At 48.1% G+C, this 14,294-nt stretch overlaps 2 protein-coding genes across 5 annotated transcripts; both read right to left on the reverse strand.

Annotated features, from left to right (window-relative positions):
- Positions 1 to 1,933: 1,933 nt before the first annotated feature.
- LOC138811548 (cytochrome c oxidase subunit 7A1, mitochondrial-like) lies at positions 1,934 to 3,351 on the reverse strand. Its single transcript, XM_069999311.1, has 4 exons — positions 3,231 to 3,351; positions 2,737 to 2,826; positions 2,450 to 2,534; positions 1,934 to 2,047 (listed from the first exon to the last, which is right to left on the reverse strand). Exons 1-4 carry the CDS (start codon positions 3,243 to 3,245, stop codon positions 1,992 to 1,994), a joined length of 246 nt encoding a protein of 81 aa, XP_069855412.1. The 5' UTR covers positions 3,246 to 3,351; the 3' UTR covers positions 1,934 to 1,991.
- A 175-nt stretch (positions 3,352 to 3,526) lies between these two features.
- LOC138811543 (zinc finger protein 565-like) lies at positions 3,527 to 14,255 on the reverse strand. Of its 4 annotated transcripts, XM_069999301.1 has the most exons (6): positions 14,200 to 14,242; positions 11,443 to 11,588; positions 10,698 to 10,769; positions 8,694 to 8,820; positions 7,630 to 7,725; positions 3,527 to 5,349 (listed from the first exon to the last, which is right to left on the reverse strand). In XM_069999301.1, the coding sequence occupies exons 3-6, from the start codon at positions 10,707 to 10,709 to the stop codon at positions 4,097 to 4,099; spliced, it is 1,488 nt and encodes a 495-aa protein (XP_069855402.1). In that variant the 5' UTR covers positions 10,710 to 10,769; positions 11,443 to 11,588; positions 14,200 to 14,242; the 3' UTR covers positions 3,527 to 4,096. The 4 variants fall into 4 exon arrangements, with proteins under 4 accessions (XP_069855402.1, XP_069855403.1, XP_069855404.1 ...); XM_069999302.1 differs by lacking the exon at positions 11,443 to 11,588 and having other exon boundaries at positions 14,200 to 14,255; XM_069999303.1 differs by lacking the exon at positions 11,443 to 11,588 and having other exon boundaries at positions 14,206 to 14,243.
- Positions 14,256 to 14,294: the final 39 nt, after the last annotated feature.

Genomic DNA, 14,294 nt, shown 5'->3' on the forward strand with positions numbered 1-14,294 from the left:
AGATAAGAGTCTCATCGACTTTCCTTCCCAGGCTGGCTTTGAACCTCTATCCTATCTCAGTCTTCTGAGTAGCTAGAATTATAGGCCTGAGACACTGGTATCGATTAAAACTAAATTTTTGTGTCATTTTGCTGCCACCATGTGGTAAGAAACAAAACTCTACCCTTCCCACATGGACTTTCCCTTTTACCTCATTTTCTGTGATGTTTTAGGAGATATTTTTGGTAAATTTTCTTTTTTGGGGGGTGGGGGGGGTCCGGTCGTGGGGCCTGAACTCAGCCTGGATGCTGTCTCAGCTCTTCTGCTCAAGGCTAGCGCTCTACCACTTGAGCCACAGTACTACTTCTGGCTTTTTTCTTTTTTCTTATGTGATGCTGAGAAATCGAACCAAGGCCTCATGCATGCAAGGTAAGCACTCTACCACTGAGACACCTTCCCAGTCCGGTAAATTTTCTTTTTTTGAGACAAGATTTGAGCTCATAATCCTGCCTATGCCTCCCAGAAATGGGATTATAAAGCATGTGTCACCTTGCCAGGCTCCTGACTTGTCTTTGTCTTTTTTTTTATTTTTGGCAGTACCGGGATTTGAACTCAAGGTCTCTCATACTTGCCTGGTCGATGCTCTATTACTGAGCCACACTCTCAGCTCTTTTTATTTTTAGGTAGGCCTTTTTTATTTTTTTTTTTACTTCATTAAGTGTATATTAATTGTATGAAGATGATTTGTTGTACTGTTTCCATACATAAATCTTCATTATTTTTTTTGGGGGGGGGGGTCGGTGGTGGGGCCTAAACTCTGGGCCTGGGCGCTGTCCCTCAGCTCTTCAGCTCAAGGTTAGTGCTTCTGTAACTTGAGCCACAGCGCCACTTCCGGCTTTTTCTGCTTATGTGGTGTTAAAGAATCGAACCCAGGGCTTCATGCATTTAAGGCAAGCACTCTACCACTGAGCCACCTTCCCAATTCCTTCCCCCCACCCCCCTATTTCCCAGCTCTTATGTCAAAGAAGAACACATCTCTGCCTAGCCCTTGTTCAAGTTAGGCCAGAAGAGGATGAGTGGCTTTTATTGACCTCCAAACCTAACACAATCAAGAGCTCTATACCCAAGTACTTTAGAAGACTTTGACCTTGTAATCACCATGTTCACTGAAGTCAGTTTATTTCTATTTCTGGAGCCTCACCTTCTGTTTTCTGAGAAGCTAAGAGGACTTCATGCGCTCGTTTCCTTCGCAGTCTCTCAGCATTTGTAATCATTATAGGATGCAGAGGGAAAAAAACAGAAAGACCGAGAAGTTTCTCCATAGGTTTAGAGAGTTGAGCCCCTCAGCCAATCCAATGCCGGATCCTGCCCAGACTGAGAGCAACGAGCTTTTCTCCATGGCTGTTGGGCAGCGGGTCATTGGAGCTCAACTGCTCCACGAAACGGCTGTTCCGAGGACATTTGTTGTGAGCAGCCGCCGAGAGCAAGGCGGATGGTTAGGTGGCCCCCCGGGGAAGTTCTTGCAGAGAAGAGTAACATGGTGTGGCGAGGGGGGTGGGCGGGCAGTCGGCATGCCCGGCGCCCCACCGCTCCCCAAGATCAGCTCCACCACCTCACAAGAATCTAGGTTCCCGAAGGTAGGCCTTTTCTATCTGGCCCTTCATCCTCCTACTTCCACTTTCCTATAGCTGGGCCCAGCCCAGCTTCTGTGTTGAGATGGGATCTCACTTTTTGCCCCAGTGAACCTTGGAACTGGATCCTCCTGATTACAGCCTCCGGAGTAGATGGGATTACAGGCATCAGGCTCAGGCCATAGCCTGGCTCCTGCTGAGACCCCACACAGGTCCCTGGCGTTCAGGGTGATCCTGCCTCCACAGTGTGTACCCTCTCTCCCTGTCGTGCCGCACCCACCTTACACACAGAGAGAAACCACATCTAGATAAGAGTTCCAAAGAAACCAGCACTTTTTATTAGTGTTTGTCAAAATCCTAGCCATTTCAAATTTCTTGGTCTCACTTCTTGTGGGGGCAGGCAGCCCAGGCCAGGAAGTATAGGCTGTAGGCAGTGCCTAGGAAGGAAGGGGAAGTGAGGGATCCTCAATGAGACCCTAATCCCACCTTTAAACTCCATCTGAGTGTGTACGGCCCTCTGTAGGTTCTCTAGCCATCAGTTGAGTTCCCAGCTCCCTCCCAACTGGACTCCTGATGGGGACCCCCTGGTGTTAGTCAGGCCAGAGTAGCTTTGTCCTCTACTCCTACCAAAGTCCCAGGCCCACCATAACTAGCTCAGTTTCTCCTAGGAACATAAGCCCAAGTCCTCAAGGGAGTCCCAGCTCCAGTCCCCAGTGCGGTCAGCTCAAGACTCACCGCCTCTTTAAATAAGAAGCCCAGCCAAAGCAATAGGCCGTAGGGTCCCCCCTGGTCCCCATCCCAAGTAACTCGGGCCAAGGGTGAGAAGTCCCCACACTTACCCCCCATAGTCAGTACCATAGTCACCAAATACAGGATGTTGTCGTTTCTTCCACCTTTCAAATAAACTGGGAGGCCATTGTCCTCCTAGGTGTGGGGTGAAAAGGGGCTCAGAGACCAGGGCTTCACTTGTCCTTCCTACCACCTGGGTCCCCCAACACACAGCCACACCCCCAACCCGTGGCCACGCCCCAAACTACACCCACGCCCGTCCCCTCCACTCCCAGCCACCAAGCCACACCCCCCGCCAAGGCCACACCCACCACGAGTCCCGCCCACTGCGCAGCACCTGGAAAATCTTCTGTTTCTCAGGCACCCGGTTCTCCACACGGTTCCGCTGCGCCGTCGAACAGAAGGAGCGGATCAGCGCCTGGGAGACCTGCGGGGTAGGAAGTGGCTGGGTAGGAGGCAGCTGTTCCCGCGTGGGTCCTGCCGGGGCCGCCTTCCGAGGCCGGGACGTGGGGCCAGCGTCTCCGGGCGGCCCAGTGCCAGCTGCCGGTGGGGTGCGCGCCCAGAGGTCGGGCTCTGAGGTTGGGGAGCTGTGTAGGGTCCTGGTAGGAGAGGACCCAGAAGAGAGACTGATGCTCCTGGAGTCCAGGTCCTGGGTGGCGTGGGGGCAGCGGGAGGAAGGATGAGGGGAGGAGTTCAACCCCCAGGCCCTGGGACACACGGGGCAGAGCGTCTCGGGTTCCACAGCTGGGATGTTTTTGGGGTCTCATTAGGGTGAGGCTTCTGGGTTTGGAGGGAGGGGGTCCCCAGTCAACCCGTCGATTGAAGCCTCACCCGCAGAGCCCTCATTCTGAGTCCTCAGCGACTGAAGTCACCACCAGAGACACAGCACCCCACCTCTCCTGCCGGTCCACCAGACTTGACAGTTGGGGCGCCTTGATCTCTGTTGGGTTGGGTGGAGAGCGCCCGCAAATCGAATCAGTCCAGTGGGCGCGTGGCCAAGGTGCTGCTGCCAGGCCCCGCGCGCAGGTGCAGAGGCCACAGCGCCGACACCTGTTCCTCCCCTGGGAGGCAGAAAGGTGAGCCGTGCGTTCCCTATGAGGGAAGGCAGTCTGGGGCCAGTGCAATTTCCCCCCTCTCTCTACTTGGCTGGGACCTGGGGGATAGTGAAGAATGAGGGAAACCAGAACTTGTACTCCTTGTTCTAGCTACACAGAGAGTGGGTTTCACCTTTGAACCTTAGCTTCTGTATTTGTAAGGTGAAGGTCAAAGTCTGGATTATTTTTTGCGCTTAATTTTCATTTTATCAAGGAGAAGTTCTAAGGTAGACAAAAGCAACAAAGGTCCAATGAATCTCTTTCTTTGACCCATCACCTACACCAACAATGATCAGCATTATAGGGTTTATCATTGACCATTTTCATTTATTCTACCTCCACTCAACAAACTGGTGTTGGGGGGCTTGAACTCAGGGCATCTAGCTCTAGCTTGGCTCTTGTGTGACAGTGCTAGGGCTTGAACTGTGGGTACTGTCCCTTAGCTTTTATGCTCAAAGCTGGTGTTCTATCACTTGAGCCATAGCTCCACCTCTGACTTTCTGGTGGTTCATAGGAGATAAAGAGTCTCATGGACTTTCCTGCCTAGGCTGGCATTGAACAGCAATCCTCAAGCTCTCTGCCTCCTCAGTTACTAGAGGCTTTCTAACCAGTATGAATTCTGTAGTGGTCAATGAGTTGGGAGCCAAGAACGAAGGCCTGCCCACACTCTCTACATTCATAAGGTTTGATACCCGGGTGAATTCTCTGATGTTCAGTAAGTTGAGAACTACGAATAAAGGCCATGCCACATTCCCGGCAAGCATAGGGTTTCTCACAGGTATGTGTTCGCTGATGGTGAGTCAGTTGGGAAACACGAATAAATGCTTTCCCACATTCCTTACATTTGTAGGGTTTGTCACCAGTGTGAATTCGTTGATGCTGAATTAGGTATGAGCTGCGACTAAAGGCCTTCCCACAGTCCTTGCATTTGTGGGGTCGGTCACCAGTATGAACTCTCTGATGTCGAGAGCGCTGGGAAAGCTGTCGGAAGGCCTTCCCGCACTCCTGACATTCATAGGGCTTCTCCCCAGAATGGATCCGCTGATGGCGAGTGACTTCTGAGCTATGAAAAAAGCTCTTCCCGCATTCCTTACATTGGTAGGGCTTCTCTCCGGTGTGGATTCGCAGGTGCACACTGAGCTGTGAGTGCTGGCGAAAGGCTTTCCCACATTCTTTACACTGGTAGGGGCGTGCACCTGTATGGATTCTCTGATGGACGGTCAGCTGGGAGCTCTGGATGAAAGCCTTTCCACAGTCTTTACACACATAGGGCTTCTCACCCGTGTGTGTTCTCTGATGCAGCACCAGTTGGGAATGTTGCCGAAAGCTCTTCCCACATTCTTTGCATCCATAGGGTTTGACACCAGTATGAAGTCTCTGATGGAGACTAAGTTCTGAGCTCCGGCTGAAGGCCTTGCCACACTCCATACAGCCATACGGTCTCTGGCCTGTGTGGATTCTCTGATGTTGAACAAGGTGTGAGGCACGACTGAAGGTCTTTCCACACTGTGGACACTCAAAGGGCTTTACACCAGTGTGAGTTTTCTGGTGCTGAGTAAGGTGTGAGCTGCGGCTAAATGCTTTCCCACATTCTGTGCATTTGATCACTTTCTTACAGGTCTCATTGGGCTGCTGTAGGGTGACAGTGGGGGGATGCTTGAAAGCAGGCACATTTTCATTCATGGGTTCCACTTGCTGGGAACAGCATTGCTTTCTGACTTGCTGCACCTCCAATGGGCCTCTGCATTCCCAGCCTCCAAGGAAATGGTAGTCAAGGCTGTCTACTGCTCCCCAATTTAGTGACCCCATTTCCAACAGACCTTTGGCTGGAAATGTCTCACACCTGGGCTCCAAGTCTGAAAAATAAGAGAAGTAAATGCAATGTCTTTTCAATAAGACATAAAAAAACAAAAACAAAGCCGGGCGCCGGTGGCTCACGCCTGTAATCCTAGCTACTCAGGAGGCTGAGATCTGAGGATCGCGGTTCAAAGCCAGCCCGGGCAGGAGAGACTGTGAGACTCCTATCTCCAATAAACCACCAGAAAACCGGAAGTGGCGCTGTAGCTCAAGTGGTAGAGCGCTCGCCTTGAGCTGAAGAGCTGAGGGACAGCGTCCAGGCCCAGAGTTCAAGCCCCACGACCGACAAAAAAAACAAAAACAAAAACAAAAACTACAGTGCCAATGATGCTGGTGGCTCTGGCTGGTAATCCTATCAACTCAGGAGGCTGAGCTCTAAGGATAGAGGGTTTTTTTTGTTTTTTTGGGTCTGGTCGTGGGGCCTGAACTCTGGGCCTGGGCGCTGTCCCTCAGCTCAAGGCTAGCGCTCTACCAGTTGAGCCATAGCGCCACTTCTGGCTTTTTTCATTTTGCTCATGTGGTGCTGAGGAATCAAACCCAGGGCCTCAGCCATCCAAGCGCTCTACCACTGAGCCATCTTCCCAGCCCAAGAATAGAGGTTTGAGGCCAGCTTAGACAGACAAATCTGTGTTATCTTCAATGAGTCAGTGAAAAGTGGGAAGTGGATTTGTGGCTCAAATGGTAAAGTGTCAGCCTTAAGGGAAAAAGCCAAGGGACAGTACCTAGGCTCTGGGTTCAAGCCCAAGTAATGGAATTTTAAAAAATTTGGTCTAAATACCAAATTACTTCCAGAAGGACATGAAAGCACAAATGTGATGAGTTCATATGGTGCCAGAGGGATTAATTGGATATGGGTCAGAATAATCTAGGAAGCCAAGAAAACAGTATGTAATACCTGTTAATAGTACGATGTTCAGGGGCTGGGAAGGTGGCTCAGTGGTAGAGCACTTGCCTTGCATGCATGAAGCCCTGGGTTCAATTCCTTAGTACCACATAAGCAAAAAGAAAAAAGCCGGAAGTGGGGCTGTGGCTCAAGTGGTAGAGCGCCAGTCTTGAGCTGAAGAGCTGAGGGACAGTGCCCAGGCCCAGAGTTCAAGCCCCACGACTGGACCCCCCCCCAAAAAAAAATAGTACGATGTTCAGCCAGGAGCAGATAGCTCACACTTATAATCCTAGCTATTCAGGAGTCTGAGATCTGAGGATTGCGGTTCAAAGCCAGCCCAAGCAGGAAAGTCATTGAGACTCTTATCTCCAATTAACCAACAGAAAACAGGAAGTGGCCAAAAAAAAAAAGTACAGATGATCAAACATCACCCCTGACTGAATAAAAGCATACAAGATCAGGACCATATTGTGTGTGTATAATCTATTTAATATATCCATCTATTTCCCTGTTTGTTTCTTTTTGCAAGTCCTAGAAATTGAATTCAGGGCTAGGCTCTGTCCTTGAGCACAATAGGAAATTTACTCATTACTTTGCTCATGTAACTGTAACTCTTCTGTATTTATTATTATTATTGTTATTATTTTTTTGGGTCCGGTCATGGGGCCTGAACTCTGGGCCTGGGCGCTATCCCTCAGCTCTTCAGCTCAAGGCTAGCGCTCTACCACTTGAGTCACGGTGCCACTTCCGGCTTTTTTCTTTTTGCTTATGTGGTGCTGAGGAATCGAACCCAGGGCCTCATGCATGCAAGGCAAGCGCTCTACCAATGAGCCACCTTCCCAGCCCACTGTTCTGTATTTTTACAATAAAAAAATGTACAAAAAAAAAAGCAACTGGGAAAGAAAAGGACACATTATCTCTTTAAGATAGAAAAGAGGGTATGAGAACTGGGCCCTGGTGGCTCACCCCTGAAATCCTAGCTACTCAGGAAGCTGAGATCTGAAGATAACAGTTCAATGCCAGCCTGGGAAGAAAAGTTCCCATGAGATTCTTATCTCCAATTAACCATCAGAAAACCGGAGTAGAGCTGTGGTTCAAAGTGGTAGAGTGCTAGCCTTTAGCAAAAAAGCTCAGGGACAGCATCCAGGCCCTGAGTTCAAGCCCCACAACCAACACCAACAACAACAAAAAAGAGGGTGTGAGAGAAGAAAGGTCAGGCAGGAACTTAGCAGAGGGCAAGTCTCCTTTGGGAGCTGTTTATATCTTCATTTCTTGGTCTTCATCCTACAGCAGGGCTTTGGGGAGCTTCCTGGCAATAATGCAAGCTGTAGGTAACAGCTGACTCTTACTGGGCTATTAGCCACATTACCTACTGCACCAATCAGTGCTCACTAACCTGGGTACCATAGTCTTTCCGTATCATCTGCAATTATCCAGGGCTCTCTCCCTTGCTCCAATAAGGAGATGACATCAGGCTTAGAAATAGAAAGACCTGTTGAGGGAAAACAGAGGAGGACCTGATCATACTTCCAAAATTCAAAGCCACTTCCTTGGTCAGCAAGGAATCCAGGCGATTGTAAGAGAGGTATGAAGGCTATCCAAAGGATGGGAATTGAATGACTCATTTCCAATTCCACAAAGCCCTAAACAATTTTCTTGGGACCAGAGACCAGAAATTCAATCAGAAACTTGTGCCCTAAAGATAGATAAATAGAAATTCCAGAGAGATATTCCTGAATTATTGGCAGTAGCTAATTAAGGTGATTTCATTCCATTTAACTCTCTCCTTCCCCTCTGATTCATTCCTTCATATTGGCCCTGCTCGGTGTCAGGATTCTTATAATCCAGAGAGCCTATCTATGAGGGAATGTATTATTTCTGACCTGTGCTTTGGCATTGGGTTTTGGTTGATGAAAGCATGAGCAGAAGTCAGATGCTGGTGACTCACATCTGTAATTCTAGATACTCATAAGGCTGAGATCTAAGGCTCACAATTCCAAGCCAGTCCATGAAGGAAAGTCTGTGAGACTCTTATTTCCAACTAACTACTAAAACAGCTAGAAGTGGAACTGTGGCTCAAGCTGTAGAGTGCTAGCCTTAAGCAAAGAAGCTCAAGGAAAAGTGCCAGGCCCTGAGTTCAAGCCCCAGGACTGGCACACACACACTAAAAGCACAATCAGGTCAGTGGGTCAATTAGGAAGATGAATGTTGGGCTGTTTCTTACTGCCTTCTTCTAGTCCTCCCTTCCTCCCTCTCTTCCTCTTTCCCCTTTCCCTCCATTCCTTTCCCTTTCCCCTGACTTGCTGCTGGCTGGGCTATTCTCTGTGGCTGTAGTTTTCAACATCTCTAGTATCACTGGTTCCTCTCTTTGCTCCCTTGGACCAGAGGTGGCAACAGCTGGCTCTTACTCACCTTGGGTGTTCATTTTCTGTCTGTCCCTGTGTGATACAGGAGCCTTACCTACAGAGACCAAATGACTGAAGGTCTCCAAAGTCACATTCCTGTACAGGTTCCTCTGGGCCGGTTCTAGGCACTTCCATTCTTCCTGAGAAAACACTATGACCACATCCCTGAAGGTCACCAGTCCCTGAAACAATAAACCCACCCAGTACTAGTAAATTCAAAGACTTGTTTTTTTCCACTTTTTCAATAGTCAAAGAATAGTATGATGATGCCCACAAATAATCATTGTTTTAGAATTATATCTACAAATTCCTTTCTGTCATTTTTACTTAATTATATAATCACATATATGTAGCTTTATACATGCTACATACAAGCAATCTACTACTGAGCTCTACCCCCTGGTCTTCTATCTTTTCTACTTGATGTATTTTGAGGCAATGTCACATAGTTTTTCTGTCAGTCCTGGGGCCTGAACTCTGAACTCCTCAGCAGTTCAGCTCAAGTCTAGCACTCTACCCTTGAGCCACAGCGCCACTCCCAGCTTTTTTTTCCCTGCTTATGTGGTGCTAAGGAATCGAACCCTGGGCCTCATGCATGCAAGGCAAGCACTCTACCATTGAGCCACTTTCCCGGCCCCTAGATTAAAAAAAAAAAAAACAAAAAAGAAAAACACATAAGAATGTCATTACACTTAACAATAATTCTCTCTTGCGGTTTGCTGTGGTTTGCTGGTGGTTAACTGGAGGTAAAAGTCTCAGTTTTTCCTGTCCAGGCCGACTGTGAACCATGATCCTCAGATCTTGGCCTCCTGAGTACCTCTCAATTCACAGCTCCAGGTCTGGTTTGTTTGTTTTTTCCTGGATAATTGGAGATAAAGGTGCCTTGGATTTGTTTGGGTTGGCTTTGAACCACAATCCTCAGATCTCAGCCTCCTGAGACTGTTAGGATTATAGGAATCATGCTGGGATTACAGGTGCGTGATACCATACCCAGACAGAACTGTGTACTTATATGGGTGAATTTTAATATGTCAATTCTATATACAAAAATCTGAGGGCTGGGAAGGTGAGTCAGTAGTAGAGTGCTTGCCTTGCATGCATGAAGCCCTGAGTTTGATTCCTTAGCACCACATAAGCAGAAAAAGCTGGAAGTGGTGCTGTGGCTCCAGTGGTAGAGTGCTAGCCTTGAGCTGAAGAGCTGAGGGACAGCACCCAGGCCCAAAGCTACCTTCCCAGAGTTCAGGCCCCATGACCGACAAAGAAAAAAAAATCTGTTTGGTAGAGCACTAAGGCTCTGGATTCTGTCCCAGCATTGGAGGGGAAAAAAACCAACCAAAAAAAAAAATTAAAAGTGAGGAAGCAGCCAATATATGCCTGTGATTCTAGCAGTTCAGAGGCTAAGGTAGTCATACGTAGTAAAACTATATACATATAACAGGACTACAAGCATGATACTGAAAGTTTGGGGTTTTGTTTTTTCCTGCGTGCCAGTCCTGGGGCTTGAACTCAGGCATAGGAGCTGACCTTGAGCTTTTTTACTCAAAGCTGGTGCCCTACCATTTGGATCACATCTCCACTTCTGGCTTTTGGATGGTTCATTGGAGGTGAGTCTCACAGAGTTTTCTGCCTAGGCTGGCTTGGAACTAGGATCCTAATATCTCAGTCACCTGAATAGATAAGGTAACAGCTGTTGACCACCACGCTCTGCAGGAAATACTTCATATTTTAAGATGGGGAAACAATGAAGAAAGAAAGGAAGTTATCCAGGTCAATAGGAAAGATCAAACTACCTCATCCTTGGCCCCACTTGTTATGATAAAGGAAGTGCTCCTGGTTCTCTCGAGTTCACTGCACCAGTGGCGCTCAGTGCGAGCACTCCTCATATAAGTGAACAATGCTGGAGAAGAGTATGCCATCAGGAAGCAGGACCCTAGCACTTGTTCCCTAGGGTGGAGAGACTGTATGGGCTGCAGAGATGTTTTAGGATAGGGATCACAGATGTTCCTATGATCTGGAGGGAAGGCACATCATCTTAAGGATAGTAGAAGGTACAACTTACCTGTAGGGCCATGGCTTCCAGAACAATCTAGCCTGCTAAGTCTGGATTCCTTCTCTTTGCAAGTGCAGAGTCCTGGAGAAGCAAAATAGGGGGAAAAGGAGGACATTTCTGAGAAGCTGACTGTGCTTCAGCACTCACAAATCAATGCACTTAGAATAACTGGATTCTACTCTCCCTGCTCCACTTCCTTTGTCTTCCCCTTGACCTACTACACAAACAAAATTATGAAAGGTTGAGAATGTTGTCCTACTACACAAACAAAATTATGAAAGGTTGAGAATGTGGCTTAGTGGTAGAGTGCTTGCTTAGCATGCATAAAGCCCTGAGTTGGATTCCTCAGTACTACATGCACCGAAAAAGGCAGAATTGGCACTGTGGTGATCGCTAGCCTTGAGCAAAAGAGGCTTAATGACAGTGCCCAGGCCATAAGTTCAAGCCCCAGGATTGGCCAAAACAAAACAATTATGAACAACAGAGTTCAACCAGGTGTGGATGGCTCTAGCCTGTAATCATAGTTACTCAAGAGGATCCCAGTTCAAAGCCAGCTGGGGAAGCCAAATTGGAGAGACACATCTCCAATTAACCAGCAAAATTCTACAAGTGGAGGTGTGGCTTGTATAGTAAAATCCAATAAATCCAGCTGGTGAGAAACTGAGAAGCCACCTTTTTTAGAGATTGAATTGAAAGTCTTTATTAAAAGGTTGGCACCTGGGCTGGGAAGGTGGCTCAGTGGTAGAGTGCTTGCCTTGTATGCATGAAGCCCTGGATTCGATTCCTCAGTACCACATAAGCAGAAACAGATGGAAGTGGTGTTGTGGTCAAGTGGTAGAGTGCTAGCCTGGAGCTGAAGAGCTGAGGGACAGCGCCAGGTCCAGAGTTCAGGCCCCAGGACTGGCAAAAAAAAAAAAAAGAAAAGAAAAGAAAAAGAAAAAGGTTGACTTCAGTACCCCAAACAGAGCTTACACAAAGTTGTTTTTTTGTTTCTTGGTAGGTTGTGAGACCAAACTCTGGGCCCCACAAAAACAACAACAAAAAAACACACCAAAAAACAAAAAAACTTCCACATACTTGGGGTCGAGGCACTTCAGCAGAATTTACTTGGACATACTCAGGTATAAGCTCAGGTCCCAGGAGAACTTTTCCATCTAGGGAAGATAGGCCTCAACCTTCCTTATAGGACTATATTTAGAGGCTTCTCCAGAGGTGGGTGATTTAAGCCATTTAGGGAGGTAATCAAGGTAGAATCAGAGCATTCTCCATGCGAAATTTTCCTAAGGCTATGACATCTGCATTTCTCAGAAGCAGAATTTGCCTAACTCACTTTGAGCTAGGCATCTGCATTCAATGAATGGCCTCTCTCACCCCTAGGCTTTTCAGTACTGGGTGGAGCTCCCTCTACCCACCAAGAGGTACCAGACTTACTGTAAGAGGTTACTTAGACTCAGCCTCCTCACTTCGGGCTTAAGTGGCAAGACTGCCATCCTTTATTGAAAAAGCTAAGGGAGAGTGAGAGGCCCTGAGTTCAAGCCCCAGTAACCCCTTCCTCACAATGAAAAAGTTTCAAAAGCAAAGAAATGCATGCCCTGAAGTAAGAGTTTCAGAAAAAAATAAAGCCTGATGCACTTTGAATTTGGCTTTCAGCTGTTTTAATTGCAATTCTTTCCTTTTGAATACTTTTTACTGGAAGGGTTAAGAGCACATAATCACCGCTGACCAGGAACCAGGGAATCCTAACCCTTTCCCCATCCGAGTCACTGCACCAAATGTAAGGGTTGCTCGAGTCACTGCACCAAATGTAAGGGGTGCTGGAAGGAAATTCTCACGCAGTTCAGGGGAAGAGGGTTTATTGAAAGAGAGAAAGACACCAAGCTGCTGCCACACAACATGGAGCCATGAAGGGCAAGAAAGCTTAAGGCAGGAGGAGAAAGATTATATAGGGGAGGGCGAGTAAGGGGGTGTGGCCACAGCCGATGGGGAAGTAACCTCAGAGGAAGGGGAAATCAAGAATCTGGGAGACCTCCCCTTGCCCCCAGGCATGCAGTTGCCTGGGTTACAGGTGCTGGCCAGGGACTTCTAGTGTTCACAGGGCTTTCCCCCATGCACGAAGGGAAGGGGCCAGTTCTCATGGACAGACCGAACAATCTCTACAGCACAAAGATAGGTCAAAACTGTAAGGAAACGCCCCCCTCGCAGACGTAATCTCCGCCCTCCTGAGCAGTAGGCGAGGCACCGCCCTCTTCCGCCCCCCCCCCCCACATATAAAATGGGTCTGCAAGGCACCAGGGGCACCATTTTCTCTCTTTCCTCAACTTGGTCTTGTCAGCTCTGCTAGCAATAAATCTTTCTCCTACTTGACTTCTGTGCATGGTCTTTTGGGTTACTTTCTTTGGGGTTACTTCCTACCGAAGTTTACATTTTCTCCTTCAAGAACAAGCTGCAATTTTAGGGACCACGTGAGTACACAACTGTCCAGAGACAGAAACGTTCTAACTTCACAGGTCCTATAGAGGTCAGCACAATGAAGTCACTGGCACTCTCACACCAGCACTCTGGACACTGCACAAGGTGTCACATCACCCTAACAGAACCAAACATCCGCTCATGAGATGCCTGAGGATACAGCAGCATAATCACAACCACACCGTGAGACACAATTACCTCATCACCATAACACAGGCTCTCCACACCAACGTTCCCAAATGCCCTGCACGGTCCCACTGGTACACTAGGGGCACACAGAACCACTTCATTAATTGAGGAGCATTCACTAGGCAGAGTGAAATAAGGATACAGAGTCTAAATAACATCACCTGGTCTTGATGGGTGGTGGGGGCTTTTCACCTAGGTCTAAGAGGTAAAATAGGCCATTCTTTGAATTGCAGGCCTACCACTCTGTTTAGCCCCAGGAAAGCTCGGCTCCAGAGAATATGCAGATGTGTCAAGCTGTTTAGCCCAAGGAAGTTTTGCTCCAGAGAATGCTTGATCCTGATGGTTTCCCCAGACAGTTTGCTTTGTTTGGTATAACACTTTTGGTGAGCTTGGTTCCCCATCCCAATCATGTGGCTTTTTCCTTTAAGCTTTGTGCTACCTGCAAGTCTTTGGGATGGGAATCCACCTGCAGTCACTAGCTTTTGAATAAAGACTCCCAGTTGGATCTCTCAAAATGTGGCTTCTCTGTATCTCGCAATTGAATTACTGTATAACACACAAAAAAACCTAACACTGGCCAAGTCCACACAACCATCATCCCAGGCGACCAGGCACACATACACAACGACACACGCAGTGCCACGCCCACAGTCCCAAGAAACAGACAAAACACAACATTACACGTGGTTACACAGAACCACACACACTCTGGAGACCGGTGATTTACAAAGTCACGGGTAGCCACATCCCGCCACAGAGACACAAGCAAAAACACACTCAGAATGGTCCAGCCATTCGGCATCACAGGGCAGGAACACGCCCCGTCCTGCCCCAGACTCACAGGCCCCCTCACCTTTACCCTGCACTTCTTGGTCCTGATCCTTGAGAAGCTAAGGCTCTCGCCCCGACGCTGACACGACGTCAGGACGCGGTGGACTCTGGGAAACG

The sequence above is a fragment of the Dipodomys merriami genome, unplaced genomic scaffold (genome assembly GCF_024711535.1).
Source record: "Dipodomys merriami isolate MVZ:Mamm:240054 unplaced genomic scaffold, mDipMer1.0.p SCAF_534, whole genome shotgun sequence".
Lineage (NCBI taxonomy): Eukaryota > Metazoa > Chordata > Mammalia > Rodentia > Heteromyidae > Dipodomys > Dipodomys merriami.

Excerpts from the sequence above, each read along its gene's own strand:
- LOC138811548 (XM_069999311.1), bottom strand. Across the intron at positions 2,535-2,736 it reads AGAAACAGAAGATTTTCCAG|GAGGACAATGGCCTCCCAGT; the intron begins GTGCTGCGCAGT and ends CCCCACACCTAG. Across the intron at positions 2,048-2,449 it reads TATGGTACTGACTATGGGGG|GCACTGCCTACAGCCTATAC; the intron begins GTAAGTGTGGGG and ends CTTCCTTCCTAG.
- LOC138811543 (XM_069999300.1), bottom strand. The coding sequence starts at position 10,237 with ATGAACCATCCAAAAGCCAGAAGTGGAGATGTGATCCAAATG. Across the intron at positions 7,726-8,693 it reads CAGTCATTTGGTCTCTGTAG|GTCTTTCTATTTCTAAGCCT; the intron begins GTAAGGCTCCTG and ends TTCCCTCAACAG. Across the intron at positions 5,350-7,629 it reads GGAAAGACTATGGTACCCAG|ACTTGGAGCCCAGGTGTGAG; the intron begins GTTAGTGAGCAC and ends CTTATTTTTCAG.